The 24,689-nt window shown below is 33.9% G+C and overlaps 4 protein-coding genes and 1 long non-coding RNA gene across 9 annotated transcripts in view; 3 read left to right on the top strand and 2 right to left on the bottom strand.

Moving 5' to 3' along the window:
- LOC106332925 overlaps window positions 1-2,451 on the top strand; it is a 3,080-nt gene extending 629 nt beyond the window's left edge. For 2 of the 3 annotated variants that reach the window (XM_013771411.1, XM_013771412.1), the window contains exons 2-8: window positions 286-443; window positions 531-804; window positions 1,185-1,299; window positions 1,373-1,497; window positions 1,564-1,645; window positions 1,720-2,296; window positions 2,362-2,451. In XM_013771411.1, the coding sequence (XP_013626865.1) occupies window positions 423-443; window positions 531-804; window positions 1,185-1,299; window positions 1,373-1,497; window positions 1,564-1,645; window positions 1,720-1,867 (765 nt within the window). In that variant the 5' untranslated portion in view covers window positions 286-422 and the 3' untranslated portion in view covers window positions 1,868-2,296; window positions 2,362-2,451. The remainder of the gene's footprint in view (window positions 1-285; window positions 444-530; window positions 805-1,184; window positions 1,300-1,372; window positions 1,498-1,563; window positions 1,646-1,719; window positions 2,297-2,361) is intronic. The other variant, XM_013771413.1, reaches the window with a different exon arrangement.
- A 1,560-nt stretch (window positions 2,452-4,011) lies between these two features.
- LOC106334097 lies at window positions 4,012-5,523 on the top strand. The gene is made up of 4 exons (XM_013772445.1): window positions 4,012-4,108; window positions 4,283-4,384; window positions 4,484-4,683; window positions 5,306-5,523. Exons 1-4 carry the CDS (start codon window positions 4,015-4,017, stop codon window positions 5,438-5,440), a joined length of 531 nt encoding a protein of 176 aa, XP_013627899.1. The 5' UTR covers window positions 4,012-4,014; the 3' UTR covers window positions 5,441-5,523.
- A 419-nt stretch (window positions 5,524-5,942) lies between these two features.
- LOC106336123 (probable methyltransferase PMT21) lies at window positions 5,943-10,199 on the bottom strand. Of its 3 annotated transcripts, none has more exons than XM_013774852.1 (8): window positions 10,002-10,199; window positions 8,801-9,083; window positions 8,567-8,715; window positions 8,291-8,486; window positions 8,007-8,217; window positions 6,744-7,422; window positions 6,592-6,669; window positions 5,943-6,457 (listed from the first exon to the last, which is right to left on the bottom strand). In XM_013774852.1, the coding sequence occupies exons 2-8, from the start codon at window positions 9,044-9,046 to the stop codon at window positions 6,241-6,243; spliced, it is 1,776 nt and encodes a 591-aa protein (XP_013630306.1). In that variant the 5' UTR covers window positions 9,047-9,083; window positions 10,002-10,199; the 3' UTR covers window positions 5,943-6,240. The 3 variants fall into 3 exon arrangements, with proteins under 3 accessions (XP_013630306.1, XP_013630308.1, XP_013630307.1); XM_013774854.1 differs by lacking the exon at window positions 10,002-10,199 and adding an exon at window positions 9,225-9,546; XM_013774853.1 differs by lacking the exon at window positions 10,002-10,199 and adding an exon at window positions 9,159-9,546.
- Window positions 10,200-14,557: 4,358 nt separating this feature from the next.
- Window positions 14,558-16,678, top strand: LOC106331012 (uncharacterized mitochondrial protein AtMg00810-like). The gene is made up of 3 exons (XM_013769379.1): window positions 14,558-15,526; window positions 15,599-15,695; window positions 16,626-16,678. The coding sequence occupies exons 1-3, from the start codon at window positions 14,558-14,560 to the stop codon at window positions 16,676-16,678; spliced, it is 1,119 nt and encodes a 372-aa protein (XP_013624833.1).
- A 2,644-nt stretch (window positions 16,679-19,322) lies between these two features.
- LOC106328649 lies at window positions 19,323-22,192 on the bottom strand. Its single transcript, XR_001267614.1, has 6 exons — window positions 21,802-22,192; window positions 21,629-21,698; window positions 20,791-21,341; window positions 20,368-20,447; window positions 20,044-20,168; window positions 19,323-19,885 (listed from the first exon to the last, which is right to left on the bottom strand). It is a non-coding gene; the product is annotated as an uncharacterized LOC106328649 (long non-coding RNA).
- Between the last annotated feature and the right edge of the window lie 2,497 nt (window positions 22,193-24,689).

The following is a 24,689-nucleotide window of genomic DNA, read 5'->3' on the forward strand; positions in this document are numbered from 1 at the left end:
CTCTCTCTCTCTCTCTCTCTCTCTCTCTCTCTCTCTCTCTCTCTCTCTCTCTCTCTCTCTCTCTCTCTCTCTCTCTCTCTCTCTCTATCTATCTATCTATCTTATCTATCACTACGAGTTTTCTCTGGTCAGTGGTGATGTCCGTGCGGAAGAGAGAGCATACGATTTCTTTTTTCGCTTTCTTCTCACATTCGCCTTTTAGCAGACGTCATCCCTTTAAACCTATGTGAATTGTCTCACATTACAGCGTCTAGTCAAAACCTCTCTGTGCTCCCTTTGTTTCAGGTTCGCTCCTCCGCCAAGGTTGATAAGGTGTTGTTTTTTAGAGACTGTCTCATTTGGCATACAAGAAGGGGAGTTAAGGTTTCGTCTCATTCTGGGAGGCTCGAAATGTGCTTACAAAAACACTTATTGGTCTAGAGATGCTCCTCATCGATGAACAAGTTCGATCTGAAATTTTTAAAAAAGTTTTTATATTATTACGCTCTTGATATTTACTCAATTGATCGTTGTTTTTACATGTTTGACAGGGAACTGTTATCCAAAGTTTCATCCCATCAGCAAGGATTGATACCTACTTGCCACACATGAAAGCAGGATCTGTCTACAGACTGAATAAGTGTTTCGGATCAAACAGCAAAGTCATGTACCGGGTTGCTGAGCCTAGGGTAATCATCAGTTTCACTTTGAACTCTGTCCTCTCTGATCTTGAGGACAGTCGGGTTAATTTTCCTGATGATCGGTTCCGTTTCCATAGTTACGAAGAGTTTGAGGCAGCATGTGACCTCAAAGGTGATCTTTACGGTAAGATCTCATCGACTTCACATTGATTTTGATAACTGTTTGATTTGATCTTAAATATTTAAGTTGTATTTAGCATGTCCTCAGATTTAAATAGATAAAGTACTATTTGGTAGCATCTGTGGCTTTGTATATAAGTAAATTTGTCTATTTTAGTTGTAGAGTATCATGTTCTATTTTTATTTAGTAGATAGAGAACTATTTGGTAGCATCTGAGATTTTTGGTTATAAGTATTGATTGTCAGTTTTAGATGTGGAGTACCAAGTTCTATTTTTATTCTGTTTATTTGATGAGATTTTGGTTATACTGATGAGATTTTGGTTATAAATATATTTGTCAAATAAAGTTAATCAGCATTAGTTTCTATTATTCGTTATTGCAGATTATGTTGGGCACTTGAAACTGGTGAATGGGCAGACACTGAATGACAATGTGGTGCTTGACGAAGAGGAAATAGCTTCGACCCGGCGGCTTTTGCTCCATGTTCAAACTCATGAGTAAGTCATTCACAGTGTCTTGGATCTATTAGTATACTGTTTCTCTAATCACTTGGGTTTATTTTAATTGTAGTGGACCAGTGATGAAGCTCTACCTATGGGACCAGGCTGCATCAGACTTTTGTGCCAAATTCAAGTCGCATGGAAGCACTCCAAGGGTTATTTTAGTAACCACCGCCAACCCAAAACGTTTTGGAGGTTAGCATACTGAATGTGTTTTAATGGTTTATAGTTATTTTATGACTAACAAAGGTTCTGCAACAGGTGTTCTTGCTCTTGCTTTAATGTCATCCTCTCGGGTGTTTTTGGACTTTGATGTTCAACCAACCCGTGATTATGTCACTTGGTAGGTATTCCTCTGGTTGAAATTGAATGTGTAATTTCAGTCTAACTACATTTTTGGTTTCACATTTTCTTCAGGTTGGACTCAAATTTAGATGTGGCTAATAGGGTTGATGCAAAGGTGGTCACAAAGACTGAAACAATGACAATAGGGGAGCTATTCTCCTATATCAAGCAGGAAGCAGCAAAGGTAATATATTTCCCACGTTTTACAAATGCATTATGAGAAGGTTATTTGGTTGGTGTGGGATGTATGTTTGAGACTTCTTTTCCCAGTTCCATTTTTTTGTTGACATGTCCGTATCTGATTACATTTGTCTAGAAGACTCATCCATTTTGCGTAAAGTCTCATCCGTTTATATTGATCTCAACATGTTCTTTGCAGTAGTCATCATCTTTAGTTCGAATTTCTGTCTAAACACTCAAGTAACCAAGAAAACTCAGTTTAGAAATGTACCTGCTGATGAATTGTGATGGAAGTATTTTCATTGTGGCATGTTGCTTGGTTTGAGTGCACATCAACTGTTGATGCTGTTTTCCACGGTTCTCCTTGGTATTATATTGGTTGCGGTGTGTGCCATACTAAGGCAATCAAAGGGCCTACATCGCTCATGTGCAAGAAATGTGGAAAACATGAAGTAGATGGTGTTCCACAGTAAGTATCATAGTTTATATTTCAGTCATACTTTTGTGCATTCTTTTAATATTCTTCCATGGCAGGTACCTCACAAAGCTGTCTGTTTATGACAACAATGACCAGGCGGTTTTGTTATCCTTGGTGAAGTTGGGCGTGCTGACTGGGAAACAAGGGACATACAGGTTCATTGTCAAGGTATCAGACCGCAATCTTAAAGGCCAGATACACACTTTGACTGTCACAAAGGTACTCCCTCTTGATGCTCCTGAACCTGTAGAAGCTTTGGTAGAAACTGTCTCTGAGGAACCTGTGGATGGGAGGGTGAAGAGAGGTTCTGACCTGGTTGAATCAGGTGAAGCCAAACGTGCTAAGTCTGGCAATTAGATCTCCATTTATACTCTCACCTGTTGGAGAATATGTTGCAGATTAAGTACTGGTTTTCATTTTATTTAAAGACTATGTTGTGTTTCATTTTCATACTTTGACTTTCAACATTTGAGTTATCTTGGCTCTGGACTATTTTGGTTTTAGTTATCTTTTGCTTATTTTTGAGCTTATGTTTATCACTGATAATTACTACATGATATTGACTTTGATCCATGTTTTATTTATTTACATGCAAATTAACATAGACTTAATATCAACAAGGCTTATAAAGGCTTATGTAAACATGTAGAGGGCCTTATAAAGTATAAATATTAGTCGTTGTTTATGTATTGTTTATTTGCACAAACCTTTACGATTATAATTTTTTAAAAAGACAGCTCATAAAGTCTTTTAAATAGAGTTCCACCAAATAACATAAAATGGAGAGTTTCTTTTGGTGCTTTCTGCTTCTGAAAATTTGTAGTAGAAATGTGATGAAGTGAGTGAGAAAGAAGGAGCGCTAAGTCAATATATGGAGGGAACGAAGCCAATGAATTAGAGCGAAGGGGTCATTGGCTTTGGTATGATAAATAAAGGTTGTGTTTACGATTGTTGAGAAAATAAAACCATAATTTTCGTAGTATATATGCGTCGCGTTTGTGTTAGTATTCACAAAGCTTAATCCAACTTAAGAAAAACATACAATATAATTTATTAACTAAAATATGTATTGTTCGCATTTGTATGTTGTTCTAATTAAAAAATGTGTGTATCTATATTTATGTTCATATATTTATGCGTGTACCTTACCCGACTGATTTTGGTTGTGTGTAGAGCCAGAATGTTGTTAAACTTTATAATTTGCTAAGTATCCTAATAACATAAAATATATTGTTCAAAAATCAAAGAAAAGCTTTAAATACATTTTAAATAATATATAATTAGTTATGGATACAAAAAAGTTTTCCATGTACAATTAGTTTTTTTTTCTTGACTCACCATGAAAAATTAGTTAAACTGACAAAAAAATATATATATATTTTTTCACAATTTTTCATCATAAACCATTAAACATCAAACATTTTCCGAGCGTAGCGCGGACATGGCATCAAGTTACATAGTATTATTACTGACGATCCACTAATCTAGTACACAGTTGTTGACTATATATAAGTAGCAGGTATAACGTGGGAGATTAATATAGTAGAATATTGTCATATCACTTATTAAGTCTGAACCGATCCACCAATGTAGCCAGTCTTTAATAGACTACAAAATAGTAATATACATAAATATTCTAGACTATAAAATAGTAGACATTGATGGCACTATAATACATTAGACTTGTTTGACGATTGAAGAGCTCTTTAATGGCTACATCTTACGTCCGGCTTCTGCTTCTTGTTCTCGCACCACTCCTCTTCTTACCGGCTTTGTGCGCTGTTGATTTTGGGTACTGCAATAGTAAGTATCTATCTGCTAGTCTTGATTTTTTATTTATTTTTTCTTTTCTTTACGTTATTGAATATCTACTCTTCAAACCTTGAAAAAGTACTGTAGATATGTTTACTAACAATCTTCGCCTTGTTAAAACAAAAATAAATAATAATAATATATCAATCTCTACGACTGTTGTAGAAAATGGATACGATTACGGTAACTTCAGTCGTGTAGAGATCTCTCCGAACCCGGTTGGACCTGAAGACAACTACCTAAACATTACTGTATCTGGTTATGCAAGTACGTAACCTTTTTTTGTGATCTCCGAAGTTTTAGCTCTCTTTTTTTCTTTTACAGTTTCTAATATATTTTCTTGATAAAATACTTTTATGTATACAGGCAAACAAATGAACAATGTAACTATAGAAGTGTACGCAAAATCAAAGAAAACTACTGACCTTCTAGGAGGATACTCTATCTGTAAGGTGGGTAATGCATGCGTAATTAGATCTGGCCTCTGTTTTAGTCCTGAATGCCCTATTGAAGCTCGCACCAAGTTTGTGTTACCTATTCCCAAAGTTCAAGTGGATGACCTTGAGGTATTATTCTTAATTTTAATATAGTTTTTTGAGAAAGGGCTTCTTAATTTTAATACTTATATAAATTTAGATATACAGTTTCAAACTAGAACTGGTGTATCAAGTCGCAAAAGAAAAAAAAAAATTGGAGTTTAGTTTTAGGAATTAGGACTTTTGATTATTGAAAAGTATCAAACATGAATCATATTTTAATATGGATGATTTGGTCCGTATGATTTCTGGTTTAAAATTTAGTTGATTATATTTTTAGTTTTTAGTTTTGTTTAAATTAGCTTATATATCAACCTTTAGTCTTTTCAGCTAATTTAATTTTGGATTCTGTTTTTTTGGTATACACAGTTTATGTATCACTTGAAATCATATTAAAATATGGTTCGGTTTCTGAATCAATCTCTATCCGGATTAAGATTTGATTTTGAAAAAAAAAACTTTTTTTCTTTTTTAAAATCATGTATTTGTTTAACTAATGCATAAGAGGCATATATATGTGTATACTGTTATCGTTCCTTAATCCTAGACTCCTAGTCAGTAATCATTGAAATCGCATTGAAAGACCACTAGGACCATTTAGGTTTCATTAACATGGGTTTCGACTGACTATCTCTTTTCAAACTCTCTGAAGGATGACTTCAAATATGTCGTATCTCTGCTTGAGGACGATCTCGTCAACTCTTCTGACTATGATGAAAAGTTTATAGAAAGAATGTGTGTTGACTTCGTTGTACCTATGTCGGATTCCACATTGGATTCTGCTTAATCAAGTCGGTGGGTGGAAAATATGTTATCAAGCATTTTTATGAGTTTTTTTCGACATACTCGCTTGTCTTCCCCCTTTCTTAAGTGTGTTTCCAATAACTAATACCGAGTTCTGGTACTTTATGTTGTAATTTTGGTTTGCTAATACAAAGAGTTCACTCCAATGCACACTAGATTAGAAAACAATCGAACAAAAAGAAAACTGTAGACTCAACCTTTGCCTATCAATTGATAACCACAAGTGTGTCAACCAAAAGTAAAACAAATTTAGAAAATAACTCCTTTATCATGTGTTCCGACTAAATATATTACTCATGTATGTAACTTAGTTCAAAAGAGTATCTCGTAGAATTTACTTAAAGCACTATTTTAATTTTAATTTCAGTTGAACATACTTTTCTCATATGACGAAACGGTTCTATTCTCATGAGTTATCATGATTTTCTTCCTAAAGCAGAGAAAACAATTAACGGTGCATTGTGCTAATGGTGTTAGACTAGTGGTTTAGTGTTTGGAGTAGGTTTTATTGCACCAACGTCTTAACGTGTAAAACAATACAACTAATCTCAAATCAATATACCTAACATTGAGGAAATCTCGACCTTGTCCACACTATAAGAAGAATATGAAAGTTAATAAATATGCTGGGATAATAAAAATGAATTGGTCGCTTTAAGCAGCTTTCTTGGCTTTGAAGCAAGACAAAGAACCTAATGCTTGGTGTAGTGACTTTGTTCTCAAGAAACCTCCGGACAAAACAAAAGCTTTAAGCTTAAGCTTTGGATTTGTCCCCCCTTTTTACTATTTTGTTTCAGATGAATACCACAGCTTCTTCTGGCAAACCAATAGCTTCTCATTCTCTGATTCAGACTCTGTTTGTTCCTTACGACAACTCCATCTCAGTCCTTTAGCAACTGATGCAATAGTATCCGCAAAATAGCTCGATTCGCGTATAATGGCATAGCCATTAGGACGCAAGATCCTATCCATTTCTAGCATAACATATTTCATCTCACACCTGCGTAAGACCAGACCATTACTTAGCACTTATTAGAGCATCAATGAGTTTCAAAGACTATATATATTAGCTCTTAAAGTTTGGGGCCAAGACGAATGTTTCATTAGGTTTTGTCCAAGATCGGTTATGATTACCTTTGGCTCTCAGATGTAAACAGACCATCAACATGAAGAAGATCATAAGTTCTTGGATACGTCGAAAAAGCTTCACACCTATGAAACAACAGAGAACATTACATAAGTGAATTCAAAAGTGATGATAGAAGATTAGGTTTAGGTTATGTTACCAGTCATGATACGTTCCAATCAATCCACGATCAAACACAACAGGAAGTGTATTAGCTGCATAAGAAGAGACAACGTTCATGACCCACAACGGATCATCGACCAAAGCAGCAGCTAAACCACCATAAGCAGTGTTCATATCCATCACATTCCTTATCTTATCAGACCCAATAGTAGGCAACAGCTTCTTGTAATGCTTAGCCCTCGTCTTCCACTTGCTACTATCCCTTTTAAACAAGCCACCGTTTCCTCCAGGAACATCAGAGACCCTCTCGGGAGTTGAGTGCAACCTCTCTGGCCATTTAGGAGTAGATTCCAAATCTGTCTTCTTAAGCTTAGGGCTTGGAACCACAACACAAGGGCGTAACGGCGTGTACCAAGCAGAGTCCGGTTCTAGGCTATCGTCACATTTTGGCGGGTATGCATCAGGGTCGTTAGACAACTTGTTGTAACAAGTATTGTCTGGAGATTTCTGCCACACTGCGATATCGTCTTTCTTAGCATACAGTTTGAAGCACATTGAGGATAACAGATCTTGCAGCTTCTCGTAGTTTGATCTCTGCTCTTCAACGGTTGTGTCCCAACCTTTCCAACGGTTCTCGTAATTGACTGGTGGACCGGACAAGACCCAGAAGCCACCAGGTCTTAGGATACGGTGTATCTCAAGAAGATAGACCCCACCTGAGAAAAACAGGAACGAGACAAAGATTATTACATGAGTTTCAGTTGAACTAGCATTGTCAGATTTGTCCTTGGCATATTATCCAAAACGTGAAAACCGAATCCATACCGAATGAAAAAAACAAAAACAAAAAACAGAAAACTGGCTAAAGTTACAAAAAACCAGTACTATTTCTATTTTTTCTAAATCCAAAAAATCGAAACCGAACTAATACCTAAATATCCGAAATATAACTTATTTACCTAAAAATATTCAAAAATCAAAAATTTAATTTATAAATTAAAAATTATTCAAAAAAAAAAAGAATCTAAAGTACCCAAATATTTTTTTTCATTTTTTTTTGGAATTTAACTCGGGTTTTCAAATTTTGTCGGATTTTTAACCCTAAAAATCCGAACTAAATCCAAACAATTTCTAATTAGGTTATGTTTTGGGTTTTATAAATAAATCCAACCCGAACCTGAACAGATCCGATCCAAAAATGCTTAGTTCATAAATGGGTCCTAAAACACCCCAATCCGAATAACCCTACTCGACCTGAACCTTAAACCCGAAGCCGCAATGATAAAGAAAAATTTATTACCAAACTCAGTCCATGGAATAAGGCATCTTGAGCAATGAGCCATATCAAATGAGTTTGAAGGGAAAGGGAGACGTTGAGTTGAAATGATGCCGAGTATCGCAGGGATACCACGCTCTAGAGCAAACTGGACTTGAGCTTCGTGGTTGTCTCTTGGGGCTAGTGACACCGTGAGGATACCACGGTCTAACAAGTCTCCTCCCCAGCTTGCAACCTTTAAAAACAGAGCAAAGTCTAAGAAGTTGAAGAAAGGAACCTCTAATATTATTTAATTTCAAGAAGCTCACCCCACAACCAGTGTCAATGGCAGTTCTTATGGTCCCATCTTTCATCTCAGGGATTAAATCTTGCATCAAATCGACATAAGCACTAACTCCATTTGGGAACATTGTACCTCCACCAGGGAAGATGAACTTCTCTCCCTCTTTCTTTAGCCAATGCTGGTTAGATTTCTGCTTGTTGATCCAATCATATGGCACATTCCTGAACATTAAATCACATCAAATTGTCATTTAACTTCAAAATATCTGAGGAGAGGAGAGATCTAGAGAAGCAATATTTACCTGTACCAACATTCGTTTTTACTCTTAGGCCATCTTATTGGTGACTTATACCCATTAGGAGGAGGGACCAGACATTGCTTTCTATCAAAGACAGGAGGACAATGGCGTTCCATGAAAGTAAGCCTGTGAGTACCATACTTCTTCCATTTCTGCCACCATACGAAATCAAAACATTAGCTAAACTCTTTTTACAGATTCAAGCACTAACAACTAAAGAAAGAAAACTGAGTGTACCCTTGGATCGGTGCAAGGAGTGTAATCTTGGTAGTCACTGCTACACTCCGGGAAAGAAACAGATTGAGGAGAGTTATAGGAAGATCCAGCTTTTGCAACATCATTAACTTGGAGTTTGTTCTTCCCACAATAAAGTCCACCGAGATAGAATGAAAGCCCACATAGTAGAATAAGTAAAACAGTCTTGGGCAAAATCTTTGTTGAACCTCTCTCAGCTTTCTCGTACTTCTCATCCTTATACTTCATCGTCTTTAGACTAAATTAAAGATAATAAATAGTATACCTGCAAGTATACATCAACTTTAGCTCAGAAATGGTTTTCCTTTATTGGGGGCCAAAACCAAGAACGAGAAAGTACTTAGAACAAACAGAACAGCGCAACTCAAGAAAAAGATCAAACAACAGATTGGATCAAGACACGAACAGCATCAAACACTGCCAGTTATGAAAGAGAATGATGGGGGCCAGTCAATCCTTTGACAAATGAGAGACTTGAAGAGTTGAGGAAAAAACAAAAGGACAAGGAATCGAGATCTAATAAGGGAACAGAACAACATTGCCGACATTAAAAGATTTGTTGCTTTAATGTTAATCACATGCTGTTTGGGACCCATCAACTCAGATGCGACCGCCAGAACATGCTCTCACCATCTTCTATCAAACTCGAGGACAATAAACAATTGGTATGGATATCCAAATAATAAATGCATACACATGAATGTATTCTATATCAGGGATAACGTTAAAACAGCTTCACTTTCGCATTTAAAAGTCTGAAAACAAATCTGCGCAAGAGAAAAGAAAAAGCACAAAGGAAGGAAGAAGAGATTAGAATTGATACTTGGCAGACACGGAAAGGATTTAACACAGTATAATTTGAGAAAGCAATAATAACATAAGACGGAAAACATACAAGTTAACAATGAATCTGATTTTTTTTTTGTAATCCAAATTCAAAAATTACAGACCGAAGAGTTTGCAGGAGAATGGACTGTGTTTTGTTCTTTCGAACTCTTTCGAACACGAACGATGTATATGTAATAGAAAATTTGAGAAACTTTTAGATCTGTTTTTTTTTTTAAAAAAAAAAACCAGAAGTCGTGGAACTAGCATAGAAAAATCAGTGGAGATGCATGAAGACAACAAAAGTCAAAAAAAAATCTGATATGTAATTTTGATTGAGAGGCGAACGTGTGATTACCCCTAGGTTGTTCGATTCGTGTAGTCCTCTATTTCTGGACTCTTAAGCGCGATTTTCGAATTAACGATTCGAATGGTCTCCTCGAAGTTCGGAGGAGAGGATTTTCCGGCGACCGAGAGCGACTTCGGTTCTCTCTCTCTTCAGATTTTTTAAATCCAAAATGGGAGAGGGAGAGAGAGAGAGAGAGATGAGAGTTTGCAGAGAAGCTAACGTTACGTTACCATATATATATATATATATAGCTTCTTATGCAGATTGGGTGAAAATAAAAATAATTCCTTTTTTACTTTTTTTTCGTTCCCTCTCTGTCTTTCCTCTACTTTTCAATCTTTTACATTTTTTTTAATTAATTTTGATTAATATTTATATTTATTTTTTTGGGACAACAATTTCGATTAGTATTATTTTCCACATAATTTGTTGTTTTTATTTAATTTGAATGTCGATGAAACAAAAAACAAAATAATAGTCACATGTTGTTTCTTAATTATGATGGCATCATGTTCTCTTAGCTGAAATACTTTTCCCATGAATGCTCACTAATATGTGTATTTCCTATATATTAATTGAAAATCATTTGAAAAATTATAATCTTAAGTTTGCACTAATTAAAAAAATATTTTGTTTAGATGACAATATCTTAAACTTGCTTATTGCTGACATAGCAGCATTGCGAAGAGTCTTGGCATACCGTAGTCTAAAAAATGTCCCTAGCGAAATATAAATGTCGGACACATATATTCAGTTCCGAGCTAAGCGCATTTCATTAGTAACGTTTGTAATTAAGTTTGGTCGGACACTCTATATAAAATATGTTCTATTGTAAATTATCATAACGTGTATTATTAGTTTGTCCCTTTGTAGTGTTCTCTTTGATCCGAGACTGTATACAACGTTTCTTCTTTGTGTAAAATATCATAAGAATGTGTATTATGAGTTTGTTCCTTTAGAATGTTCTCTTTGATATATTTTTTGTATTTTCAATGCACTTTTTATCAATTAATAATGATTAAATGTAAACTTCAAGAAAATTAATTTTATTTTCTGAATTTTTATTAGTTTAAAATTATAGAAAATATATAATCACAGAAAATTATTTATTTATTTTAACATGTTTTATTAGTCTGTGTGAGAAAGCTAAAACATATATTCATTTTGAAATGGATGGAGTATCATTTTGAAACAATTTTTTTCTAGAATATGTATTTTTTTTAAACAGAATGAATATATGTTGAAGTAAGGTTGAAGATAGCTTGAGAAGGAAGCAAACCTAATCCTAAAAGAAGTGGGAGAATAAAGATAAGGGTTATCTTAGTTTAGAGTTATCTAAACATATGTATTTACTAATAGGATTAGGAAAAACATAGAGATATAAATAGAGTGATCATGAGATGATCCAGTGTGTGAGTTTATGAGTTTGAGAGCTTGAGGTTTTGAGTTAGTTTCCTTAAGAGATAAATAAGAAGAGTTCTTATTGTGTGTGTTCATACATTCATATTATCGAAGCTCAATTTCTAGATTTGGTATCAGAGCCAAAACAGAGACCATGGGAGATATTGTGGAAGCAACCGGCAAGGTGAAAGAAGGAGGAGGGTCCTCTTCGATTAAGTGCCCTATGCTTAACCAGACAAATTATACAGTATGGGTTATGAGGATGAGAATCACATTGAAGGTACATGAGGTTTGGGAAGCAATAGAGACAGAGACTGCGAGCGCTAAGAAAAACGACCTAGCACTAGCATTGTTGTTTCAATCTATACCAGAGTCGCTAATTTTGCAAGTAGGAGAACTTGATAAAGCTAAACAAGTATGGGAAGCCATTAAAGCAAGATATGTGGGAGCAGAACGAGTAAAAGAAGCAAGACTACAAACGTTGATGAACGAGTTTGATAGATTAAAGATGAAAGAGACCGAGAGTATAGACGATTTTGGTGGAAAATTATCAGAACTCGCCTCTAAGTCATCCGCGTTGGGAGTTATCATCGAGGAAGCCAAGCTGGTGAAAAAATTTCTCTCAAGTTTACCTCGAAAGAAATATATACACATTGTAGCTTCTCTCGAACAGGTGTTAGACCTTAACAAAACAAACTTTGAAGACATCACTGGACGTTTGAAGGCATACGAAGAAAGAATTTTAGATGAAGAAGATGGAGAAGAAGATCAAACTAAACTGATGTACGCAAATAATGAAGGACAAAGCGGCCAAACCAACCAATCAAATCGATCATATCCTTCAGACAACTCAAACTACTACCAAGGTGATTCATCTAGAGGAAGAGGTAGAGGAGGCGGCAGACGTCCTTACAACAACAGAGGAAGGGGACGTATCCGGTATAATGGAGGACGAGGATATAATGAAAGCTACAATGGAGGAAGAGGATATGCTGAAAGAGACGCATCAAAGATAACCTGTTATAGATGTGACAAGGTTGGCCACTTTGTTGCACAATGCCCGGAGCTTCTTCTCAAATTACAAGAGGCTCATGAAACCGACAATACAGAGACACAAGAAGCTGATGAACTCATGATGCATGAGGTAGTGTTTTTAAACGAGAAGAATGTCTTACCTGAAAAATACGAAACAAGTTGTGAAGGGGAAAACATATGGTATCTTGATAATGGAGCAAGCAACCATATGACTGGAGATAGAAGATATTTTTCAAAAATAGACAACACTATCACGGGAAAGATAAGATTTGGAGATGATTCAAGGATAGACATCAAAGGAAAGGGTACGATCTCTTTTACAGATTGCAATGGAGAAGCTAGGAAGATGATAGATGTTTATTACATCCCTGATTTGAAAAGCAATATCATAAGTTTGGGTCAAGCTACAGAAGCGGGTTGTGACATAAGGTTACGAGGAGAAGAGTTGACGATGCATGATCAACATGGAAAATTACTTGTGAAAGCAAAGAGATCGAAGAATAGACTGTACAAGGTTCACATGGGAATCAGAAGCAATGCACGCTTGTACCTATCCTCGACAAGTGAAACAAAGCGCTGGCATGCTCGGTTAGGGCACATAAACTTTGAGTCTTTAAAGGGGATGATACAAAAGGAGTTAGTACTCGGGCTTCCTAGTATAAACGTTGAAAAAGAAGTATGCGGCTCATGCTTACTTGGCAAGCAAGCGAGGCAGCCCTTTCCTAAAGCAACCACATACCAAGCTGAAAAGAAACTAGAGCTACTCCACGGCGATTTGTGCGGGCCTATAACACCGAGAACTCCAAAGGGAAATAGATATATATTTGTGGTTATTGATGATAACACAAGATACATGTGGACAATGTTGATAAAGGAGAAGAGTGAAGCATTCAACAAGTTTAAGAGGCTCAAGGAGGTGATAGAAAGAGAAACAGGAAAGAAGATAGGAGTTTTCAGAACAGATAGGGGAGGAGAGTTCGTATCCAGGGAGTTCAACGACTTCTGTGAAAGTTTTGGCATCAAACGACACCTCACGGCACCATACACACCGCAACAGAACGGAGTTGTGGAGCGTAGAAACAGAACATTGCTAGAGATGGCGAGAAGCATCCTCAAACATATGCATATGCCAAACTACCTTTGGGGAGAAGCTATACGACATTCAACGTATTTACTAAACCGTGTGGCCACTCGTGCCTTGAAAGAGAAGACTCCGTATGAAGGGTTTCGTAACCTGAAGCCAAATATTAGCCATCTACGAGTGTTCGGTTGCATAGCTTATGCAAAAGCAGATAAAAAGCTCTTGAAGAAATTAGATGATCGAGCAAGAATGCTAGTAAACTTAGGCACGGAGCCAGGATCAAAGGCTTATTGCCTACTAGATCCACAAACTCAGAAGATAGTGGTAAGCAGAGATGTAGTGTTTGATGAGTCAAGAGGATGGAATTGGAGTGAGGTCACCACGGAAAACCAGAGCATTGAAGACTTCACGATATCCATAGGAGAGTTTGGTAATCACGGAGTCGATGATCACATTGAGAGAGAGGAACGGTTGCGTCTAAAGCACGCTACTAACAAAGAAGAAACAGCACCTGCGAGTGTAGTGATTACTGATGACCAAGAAGAGATAGTAGAAGAAGAAACACAAGTGTTAAGAAGATCGGAGAGGCAACACAACAAACCAAAGTACCTCGACGATTATATTCTACTTGCCGAAGAACTTGGTGAAGAGATATTGATGTACCTGAATCATAAGCCACGAAATTGGAATGAAGCTAAGGAATCAAAGGAGTGGAGACGAGCTTGTGAGGAAGAGATCATCTCCATCGAGAAGAATGATACATGGATCTTAGTTGAGTTGCCGTACGGTGCCAAAGCCATTGGCCTTAAGTGGGTGTTCAAGATCAAACGCAACGCAGATGGAAGCATTAACAAATACAAATCAAGGCTAGTGGCTAAAGGATATGTAGCGTCACAGAATTGATTTTGATGAGGTATTCGCACCAGTAGCACGTCTTGAAACAATAAGACTTCTTGTTAATCTAGCAGCTACGAATGGATGGGAGGTGCATCACTTGGATGTTAAAACAGCATTCCTACATGGAGAGCTAAAGGAAACTGTTTATGTTATGCAACCTGAGGGTTATGAAAAGAAAGGAGAAGAAGGAAAGGTGTATAAGCTTAACAAAGCGCTATATGGATTAAGGCAAGCTCCACGGGCGTGGAACAATAAACTAAACCAGATACTCTGCGAGCTTCAATTTAAAAAGTGCTCTAAGGAGCCTTCGGTGTATCGCAAGTTAGAAGAAGGAGAGCTATTAATCGTTGCAGTTTACGTGGGTGATCTGTTCGTGACTGGTACTAACCGAAAGATGATCAAGGAGTTCAAGGATAATATGTCAAGCAAGTTCGACATGAGTGATTTAGGCAAGCTTACTTATTATCTTGGCATAGAAGTGTGCCAATACGAGAATGGGATTTCATTAGTACAAAGAAGCTATGCATCGAAGATTTTAGAAGAAGATGGAATGGACAAATGCAATCCTGTCCAAACTCCGATGGAACTCGGTCTAAAGTTGTCAAAAGCAGAACACGAGAAAGAGATTGACGCGACAAGATTCAGAAGGAACATAGGATGCCTACGTTACCTTCTTCACACGCGACCTGACTTATCCTATAGTGTTGGAGTTCTTTCAAGATTCATGCAGAGTCCAAGAGAATCACATGGTGCCGCAATGAAACAAGTGCTAAGATATCTACGGGGAAGTATTTCGTATGGTCTAACGTTCGAGAGGAGTTCACTCAAGGTTCCAAAGCTTATAGGGTACAGAGACAGTAGCTATGAGTCTGATCCAGACGATGGGAAAAGCACGACAGGCCATATATTCTATCTTGGAGAGAGTCCAATCACGTGGAGCTCACAAAAGCAAGACACGGTGGCTCTATCATCCTGCGAAGCCGAATTCATGGCAGGAACAGAGGCTGCAAGACAGGCCATTTGGTTACAAGACCTATTAAGTGAGATCATGGATCAACCGAGCGAGAGAGTCACCATTCTAATCGATAACCAGTCTGCAATTGCGTTAACAAGAAACCTGGTGTTCCATGGAAGAAGCAAACATATACATAAGAGATATCATTTTATACGAGAGTGTGTTGAAAATGGACAGATAGCAGTCGAGCACGTTCCCGGTGAGAAGCAGAAGGCGGATATCTTGACAAAAGCATTGGGAAGAATCAAGTTCAAAGAGATGAGAGAGTTCATTGGTATGAAAGAACTAGAGACTGAAGCACTATGCCTATGGCCTAAAAGCCAACATTATACATCTAAAATTGTATATATATATATATATATATATATAAAACAAAGCGACCATATATAATTCTTATATTTTTCAAAACCATAGGTTTATATTTTTCTTTTTTTAAACTCAGTCCGCGCTAAGCGTGTATCTTATCTTAGTCTATATGGAGTATTATTACCCCCAAAATGTAGAATATCTTATGTGCCAGAGAAAATATGAAAATCTATAAATGATAGATCCTCTAGGAAAATCGTAACGGATTATTTTTAGATTGCCATTCCCGGAATTAAAGGTTTTAGCTTGGAAAAATGTATAATTGTTTGGAAAAATTTGGAAAAATACATTTGTATGAGATTTTAATTTGAATACTACACCATTATATTATTTTTTTGAAAACTACACATTTGTATATGTAAATTGACTAAATGATCCAATTTGAATATTTAAAATTATTATAATATAATTTTGTCACAATATTATTTAAATATTTAAAATAACGAGTTTTTATTTATTTTCTTTTAAAAAAAATACCATTAAATCTACACAATATCTTTCAAAAACATATCTTATAATTTCTTTTGAAAAAAACAAAAAAAAAAACGCCTTGTTCCTCGTATCTTCTTTGGGTTTCTTTTTGCTCTCCATTTTTGTGAAGCATGTCTTCTACCATTTTTTCTACTTTCTGTAATATCTTCCATTTGTTTTTCATTTTATGTTGTATAACTTTTCCTTTCCCTAGTTCTTTATTTTGTGTCATTTACATATTTGTTAGTGTAGTTGCTTTTATGAGATTTTAACTTTAGAAGTGATAAATCCTGAAACAATCGCATATGCAATCTAGAAGACGCAGTAGATCCAGTAAAACCTGATTTTCAAGACTAAATAAATGTAGATCATCACCAAGAATCAGAAGTTGCCACTGAACGACCTGAACCTGGAGCATAATGTTTTTCTTACAAAATTTGGAACCTACGAAAACAATGATTCGTCATAACACCACAACATCCATGTATACAATTATCATATCAATTTGTTCATGTATTTATAGCACCCACTAAGTTACTAATAGTTGGTATTGTATTTTTTTTCAGAAAAAAACAGCTAGTCTTTATGAACGCCACATAACATTATGACAACATTCTAAATAAAGATGATTATTATAGTTATATATAAATCTAAAACTTCTTTGGAGTCGTGCGTTTTTCTGGTTTTATTAACTTTGTAAACATCAGATTCTTAGTCTTTTTTTTTTTACAAACTAAATTTAGGCATAACAAAACTTAAATGTTAAAATATTGAAGTAATACATAATGCTTAAAAGGTCGTATGTGATGAATAGAATATTTGTTTGCAACGTAATTGTGTAAGCTGTTTATATAGATTTTAAGTTATTTCAGAAATTTTTGTATTTTGCTATCTTAAATCATTGACGTAGTTATCTCAAATATATGATTATTTCAAAACATAAATAATTTTGAATTCATATTTATTTTAATCTTTTAATTTTCTATTAAATTAGCATAAAAAGGTCTTTTCATATTTCAGAAAGTGTAATTTTCAAAAATTGAATATAAAGGTATATATTTCAAATTTCAAATCACAAATAGGGTACTTTTCAAACTATCCCTTGTTGTTTTCCTTTTTACCACCAATTGTATTTTAGATTCTAATTTCGAAGCTTTAATTAAATAAGTATATTGAATTGTATCCCCGCCACCGACAAAACGATTCACCGTCACCGATACGATTCTTATGCATAATTTTGTTTTTGTAAAACGGCATCACATGCATAAACTTAACCCACTCATACGAAAATCATAATTTTCTGGTAATTATTTTTGGGACTAAAATTTTACATAGTTACATGAGTTTCACAGTTTTAAATGTTCATGTTTCAACAAAAAATAAGATTTTTTTTAAACAAATATAGGAAACCCTTTCTCAAAATTTTTTTTGGAACCGTTCAAAAATTGAAAAAAAACTTGCAACAGATGGGCTTAAAACTTTTTTTTTTCAAACTTGGAACCTCCAAATATTATTGTTTGTTTTTTATATCTACTACAAATTTTACCCGGGCTACGCCTGGATTTATTCAAATAACATTTTATTTAATATTTTTTACCATATATTACTTCTATGTTATAAAAATAGAAATAAAAATTGAATTAGAATCGAGTAAATTTTACAATTTTTTTTACTATTACTGTCTAAACTATGTATGAGATGGTGAACAAATGTGAAATGAATAAATAATTTGTTAACTCGTAGTTATTATCCAAAATATCTTTTCTTACATATTTAAGTAATTAAGAAAATATATTATTAATCTCCATATCACATATTTCTTTGTTATATATATTATTTATATCATATTAATGTTTTTATTTATATGTTATTTAATATTTTATAATATATTTTCTTACGATTATAATCTATTTTTACAATTGCAATACGTAAAGCTACTCATTGCTTTAAATAAAAAAAACTTTTAAAAATGTTGTATGTGTTAAATACACTGAAAATTCTATGAAAATAGGATTATTACTATATTTTTTCCAGCAATTATTATTACTATATTTTATGTTTAGTTATAAACAAAAAATATCTTACAATATAGCTATAGTTAAAATATTATTCTGGATTGAAATTCAATGTAAAATGATAATCAAAATATTCTCAATATATATTCAAATTTATTTAAATTTTATTATTATATATTAGTTGGTTTTAAAATTACTATTTTTAAAAATACAATCAGGTTATTACGCTATTATTAAAAATGAATTTTTTATATACCAATTAGGGGAGTTTTTAATATATTTTAGTCAAAAACTATGATCCAAAAACATTATTTTCTTATTACTTTTTCATTTCCAGTAAAAACATTCTAAAATCTTGTACTAATATCACAAATTGAAAATACAAATTATTTATAATTCGATATAGCCTTATTGGGGGGTGACCGGTGACCAATGGAATGAGGAGAAGAACACAACATTCCTTAACGTTCCTTATAAAAATTACCATTTATGAGGAATAGTTGTTCCTCTTCGTTCCTTTTCGTTCTTTTTTTTGTAGAAAATTATAATACAAAATTGTTCCTTGTTAATTTTGATAAAGAACCATAATTGCTCATCATTTTCAAAATTTTATTCATATTCATTATTTTCTTATTCATTCTTAATGTTCATACGATGGTTACCAGTCACACCCATTATTTTAATTTGCATTGAAAAAATAGTGATTTAGTTTTTTTCTTACTTAGTGTCTTTAATATTTTTTGTTAAACTTCATACACTATTTTTTTTTTTTAATCTTTCTTTACTTTTTGTGAACAGAAATTTTAAAACGTTTGTTAGCCGTTATTGTTTAATGTGGTTACAGTCAATCTTGTAGGTGACTTTAGAGAGGAGGCCAAAGCTCATCAACTGACTTCTTTTTTCTTGTGTGGTTCGGTGGTTATTTCATTCTACTTCTCTTTGTTAGAGTCTAAGTCTTTCTTTTGTTAGTTTCTTTGCGATTGTTTAAATACCTAAAATAAAGATTGCACATTCAAAGATGTAATTCAAGTGACATGCCAAGTAATGGAAAGAGTACAAAGAACTCTGCAATAAACTAACATGGTGGAATTGAGACAAAACAGAAGTACATAATTTCTCACAATAATAATACAATCATGTTCTGCATATTATAATTCCAAACTGTATCACAAGTAATTAGTCAACATGATTTACTCACTGAGCTAGTTTGTGTCTATTTGTCCTCTCTAGCACACCCAGAGCCTTGGTTACCATTTTCAACGCCTTCTTTAGCTTCTTTACCGGCTTCCTCTCTATTTCTGGCATGTCCTCCAGACACAGCATCATGGACTTCTTTATGAGCGATCTCTACTTTGTCTTCTCCAACAGATCATCATCACACTCTTCAGGAAGCTCAGTACCTTGCACATTCCCTGTAACCGGCTCACAAACCCCAGTTTCCTTGCACCATCTTTTGATGTAACTGTGATAGACATTGGGGACATGAGCTGCCTCTTCAATGCTGCCATTTCATTTTCTGGCTAACCTGCTTTATTCAGCTAGTGTTTTACATCCTCCACATCTACCATCTGGCCTTTTTTGCTTCAGTGTTCTTTAGCAGAATGAAATGAGTCTGAAACAAAAATATCAAATACGGCCACGTCAGTCAGCTTCCAACTGTCAAAAGTACAACAAATGGATACTCAGGATTGACCAAAAAAGTTGCTTGTGAGCTGAAAAAGAAGGAAACCATAGCAAAAACACATGATTGTAAGAGATTAGAGAGCAAACCTGACTGTAACATGCGGAGACGCTTCTCTGAATCCGAAGCATTTCTCTATGTGTCATATTTCCCACGTTGCACCTAAGACTCGTGCCACTTGGTGTAACATAAACTTCCAAACCAACTTCTTCCTCTTATATATTAACCAACCCCAAATTTATATATTAATCAGACTGAAATATATATATATATATATATATATATATATATATCCCATTGTATACACTGAAACAATAAGCTGGATTCATTAGATTCTCTGACTCCAAGTGACAACAACAAAGGGAAGACAGAAGATAGATAGTCATATATTATAGTGAAATTTGTATATGTACCTTTGTTTGTTTTTCTTGTTGGTTCGCAGCTGTATCAACTTTTAATCTGGCCTCTTTTTCCACACGTGTGATTCCACATACTTTATATATGCAATGAGTAATGCCACAACCATTCAATCACAATACATAACGGGAATTTAATAAACCCATACAAACCAGCTATAGAATAAGAGACATTTGAGACAAAAAGGAAACAAAGAGTAACACAAACAATGAATAGTCTACTAAAAGCTAATTAATTAAAAATGCAACGTTAGCTTTTTCTAGAGAGAGCTTAGACCTCCCCTTTCTTTTTGTTTCATAGCTTCTTTGTTAATGCATCTCAATTCGACTTTCGGTTCATCAAAACAGGTGGAAACTTTGTTAAAGAATAACTTCTCTACAATGAACCAGTAGAAATGCAGTACAGAAAATGGATCATACCTCACGAAGAACATCACTCATAGCCGTCTGTGAAATGCCTAGAAGCTCAAATATCAAAATATGTCAGAGATCTCTAAGCTGGGACTGAAGAATATTACACTTCATGAGATATTTGGGGTTTTTGAATTTGCTTTTTCGTCCATTATCGTTGTGTGAAGAGAAATAATAGATATGCTTATCAGATTCTTGTAGCCCCTCGAAGACAGGAACATAAGAAGCATTAAACCATTTGAAATCCTCAAATATCTGAATCTCAAGAGTGACTCCTGACGTTGTCCAAGTTCATGGCGAACCATGACTTCATTGCTGCATAGTTGTCCTTCAAGCGACTCAACAGTGGCCTTGATCATGGTGGCGATGTCACACTCCTATATTATAGTGCCAAACTTCAGATTCATAGCCGTCCTGTGTGATGCCTCTCCTACTGATATCTTGATAACCTTCAAAGAATGTGACAGTGTCTGGTTGGTCCTCAAAACCAAGGTCTATGCAGACATTTTTCATTCCAACCTTAAGCTTAAGAATAAAATTCCCATCATCATATACACCAACTGAAAAGAACAACAAAAACAAAAATAAATCAAATAAGGTTGGAGCTTTAGCTTATGAAGACACAATAATATATATATAAACCTAGTTTAAACAAACAACTAAGCCTGAAACCATCAAAACCCCTATGAGGAAGATGTTATAAGTCAAACTATTGACCAAATCAGATTGTAGTGAAAATGCTTTATTTATTGAATTCTGGAGATGACGGGTAAAGAGCTTTATGTTTGTTAGGCTAAGAAACAAAATTAGAACTTTTTTTGATGGTATCAGTTTTAAGGAATTAGACCTGCAATACAGATCCAAGCTTTGAGTTAGGCAGATAGGCCAGAGATCCGAGAGTACGACCTTGCGCTAGTCTGAAAATAAGAATTGCAGGAATAAATAATTCAACCTAATAAGACTGAGAATGATATTTCGTCAGAAAAAAAAGTTATATCCAGAGATTTGTCTGAAACTTACACAAGAAAAACATATTCGTTCTTGGGGGTGCTCCTTCAATGTGGCACGAAAATCTTCCGTTCAGATCTCAAAAAATACTGCAGCAGTTGTAAACTCACAAAGGTAAAGAGCTAACAATCGCCATAGCTTGAGATTCTGGAAAGAAGGTTTCTGAATTTGGATCGAAGTAATTCTCTACGAAGATATGATAGATTTTATATATGAGGAGAAGGAGAGGAAGGTATAACGAAACAATAAAGATAAGATTTAATAGCATCATTGATTGATGAAGAGGAGGAAGCAGTAACAGAGTTACTATCGCAACCGGTGAAGATGAAGCTTAAGAGTCGGGAAAGGGAAGATGAGCTCAACGCTTCCATGATTGTTAGGCTAAGCATTAATGGGCTTGAACTGACCGTTTCTGTAGTTTTATCTCTGGACAGCCCAGACGAAAATCCAGTTTCTCTCTTCTGTGGACAGAAACAGTTATGACGTGTTAAAAAAGTGAGTTCTGATTGGCTAAATTTTTTAATCCTATGTGGATAACTTTAGGATTGAGTATATCTTCCTTTTAGTATTGTGATACTATTAAATCATAATCTTTTATATGATTATGCCCTTACTTTTTGAAGATAATTACAATGGAGTTATTCTTGGGTTCACCCCTAAGTTGAACATCTAGGTTCACCAACCAATATGATTTCGTTATTTAATACTTGATATCTTTTAGAAAATAAAAAAAAATATTGTCAAGTTATATTATGTTTTTAAAATAAAAATATAAATAAAATAGATAAAAATAATAGTAGTCATAAAAAAGAATTAAAAAAAATATTTTTAACATTATCAGCAAAACATTAAACCCTAAATCCTAATCTATAAACCCTTGGATAAACCCTAAACCCTTGGATAAATCCTAAACTCAAGGATTTAAGGTTTACCAAGGGTTTAGGATTTGGGGTTTAGTGTTTTGGATAATATGATAAGCGTTAAAAGTATTTTTTATTAAAAATATTTTTTTTTGTAACTACTACTATTTTCTATTTATTGTTTTACCTTTTTATTTTAAAAACATAATATAACTTGATAATATTTGATTTCATTTTTTAAAAGATATCGAATATGAAATAATAAAATCCTATTGGTTGATGAACCTAGGGATTAATATATTTAATACAACAGAATCAATTAATATAACAAATTCAGTTAATATATCTTGCTTTTGAACCGTAATTTTTGTGCCATCAAATACTAATTTCTTATTTCAAAGTATATATACTATATAAGAATGTTATTATACGATTGATCTTTTACCATATTACCAGCTTAAGACCCACACAATTGTGCGGGATGAATGTTATATATAAAACTAATTTTTATTTATTATTATTTATTTGTATTCATGTATATAATTAAATTAGGGTAAAGACATAAATCAAAACAATACATCTTGTTTATTTACGATAATTTTTAGTAAATAAATCAAAACAATCATTTTATTTATTTCATAAGGTATATAACTAAATTTCAATGACATAGACATAGATATATAGTATATTTAATATAAATATTTATTATTGAGAATTCATACTCATATGATCAACATAAAATTTCTAATGTGCGTTTTTTTAATGCAAATTTCAAAATTAAAATATTAAGATTTAAATACTTTTACAATACAAATTTAGAAATGATCATATTTAAGTATCTTTCTATGTTATATAGTTAATATATAATAAGAATGTCTAATAAATGAGACTTCATATTCATACGATTTATGATTATTTGTATCTTGTTATATTATTACCAAAAAAAGTTAAACCACTGATCACAAAATTTTAGTGTGAGAAATTTAAAGTTTTTAGTAATTTATAATGGTTTTAAAAATTCAAAACATAACATATAAGAATTTTTTTAATTATATGATTAATGTGGTTGTTTAATATCTTTTAATAATATAAAATTAAACAAAAAAGAGCTAAGATACAGAAATTATTATCAAATATTTATTATTCAAAATCTTTGATTGTCATATATACATCAATCATATTAGCCAATTCCATAGCTTTTATTTAAGAAAAGTGCGAGAATAATCTTTCGTACACTATTTATCAATTTAATAGTTAGTTTAATAAAAATTATAATAGAAGTTAAGATAGTCTGTGGAAGCTCTTTTAGTCCAGTGGTTTGACTAAGTGTTCATTAATGTTTCTACACCAGGAAGTCTTGGGTTCAAATCCCAGAAAACACGAATTATGCAGATTATGGAGAGAAAAATGGTTACAAGAGGTCTTCAGCATGTTGCAGTGCGTATCATCGAATGTGGATCTCATAGGACGGCTCAGAGTGACGCAGTCAGGCGTGTATTCTCATATGGTGGTAGAATTGTCGGCTGTAGAATCGTCTATGTAATATTTCTCAATAGCATAATTAATCAGACGTTAAAAAAAAGGTTAAGATAGACCGATCTATTTCTCTAAAAATTCTAAATTTCATTCTCATGATGATACATGGCTACAAAACAATGTTGTAATGTTTATCAATTAATATATAAAGGATTTCTAGAAAATGATTAAACATTTACTATGCTATTGCATTTATAAAACTCATTAATATGAACTCTGCGACATTTCTAAAGTGAGTGACCTATATTAATATAAACTTATTAATCTATAAAATTATCTACCTTTTACTATATGAATGCTTCTATATCTATCTCCTATGTTTAAAATGAAACAATTGTTTCAATTTATATACTTTTCCAAAATCGAAAATCTACGGCCTATTATGGATAGGGGTGGGCACTTCGGTTATTTTATCGGTTCGGTTCGGGTTCGGTTCGGTTTGGCTAGTTCGGTTCTAGTATTTTTTCAACTGAAATAAACCATAATTATTTTGGTTTGGTTCGG

This window comes from Brassica oleracea, chromosome C3 (assembly GCF_000695525.1).
Source record: "Brassica oleracea var. oleracea cultivar TO1000 chromosome C3, BOL, whole genome shotgun sequence".
NCBI classification, from domain to species: Eukaryota; Viridiplantae; Streptophyta; class Magnoliopsida; order Brassicales; family Brassicaceae; genus Brassica; species Brassica oleracea.

What these genes read in the sequence shown, in the direction of transcription:
- LOC106334097 (XM_013772445.1), top strand. Translation starts at nt 4,015, where the DNA reads ATGGCTACATCTTACGTCCGGCTTCTGCTTCTTGTTCTCGCACCACTC. An exon ending in TGATTTTGGGTACTGCAATA is followed by an intron (nt 4,109 to 4,282) that starts GTAAGTATCTAT and finishes CGACTGTTGTAG; the next exon opens with AAAATGGATACGATTACGGT. An exon ending in TTCAAGTGGATGACCTTGAG is followed by an intron (nt 4,684 to 5,305) that starts GTATTATTCTTA and finishes AACTCTCTGAAG; the next exon opens with GATGACTTCAAATATGTCGT.
- LOC106336123 (XM_013774852.1), bottom strand. Translation starts at nt 9,046, where the DNA reads ATGAAGTATAAGGATGAGAAGTACGAGAAAGCTGAGAGAGGTTCAACA. An exon ending in CTCCTTGCACCGATCCAAGG is followed by an intron (nt 8,716 to 8,800) that starts GTACACTCAGTT and finishes GTATGGTGGCAG; the next exon opens with AAATGGAAGAAGTATGGTAC. An exon ending in AAAAACGAATGTTGGTACAG is followed by an intron (nt 8,487 to 8,566) that starts GTAAATATTGCT and finishes TTTAATGTTCAG; the next exon opens with GAATGTGCCATATGATTGGA.
- LOC106331012 (XM_013769379.1), top strand. Translation starts at nt 14,558, where the DNA reads ATGCAACCTGAGGGTTATGAAAAGAAAGGAGAAGAAGGAAAGGTGTAT. An exon ending in TTGCGTTAACAAGAAACCTG is followed by an intron (nt 15,527 to 15,598) that starts GTGTTCCATGGA and finishes GAAAATGGACAG; the next exon opens with ATAGCAGTCGAGCACGTTCC. An exon ending in AGAGATGAGAGAGTTCATTG is followed by an intron (nt 15,696 to 16,625) that starts GTATGAAAGAAC and finishes AAATAAATGTAG; the next exon opens with ATCATCACCAAGAATCAGAA.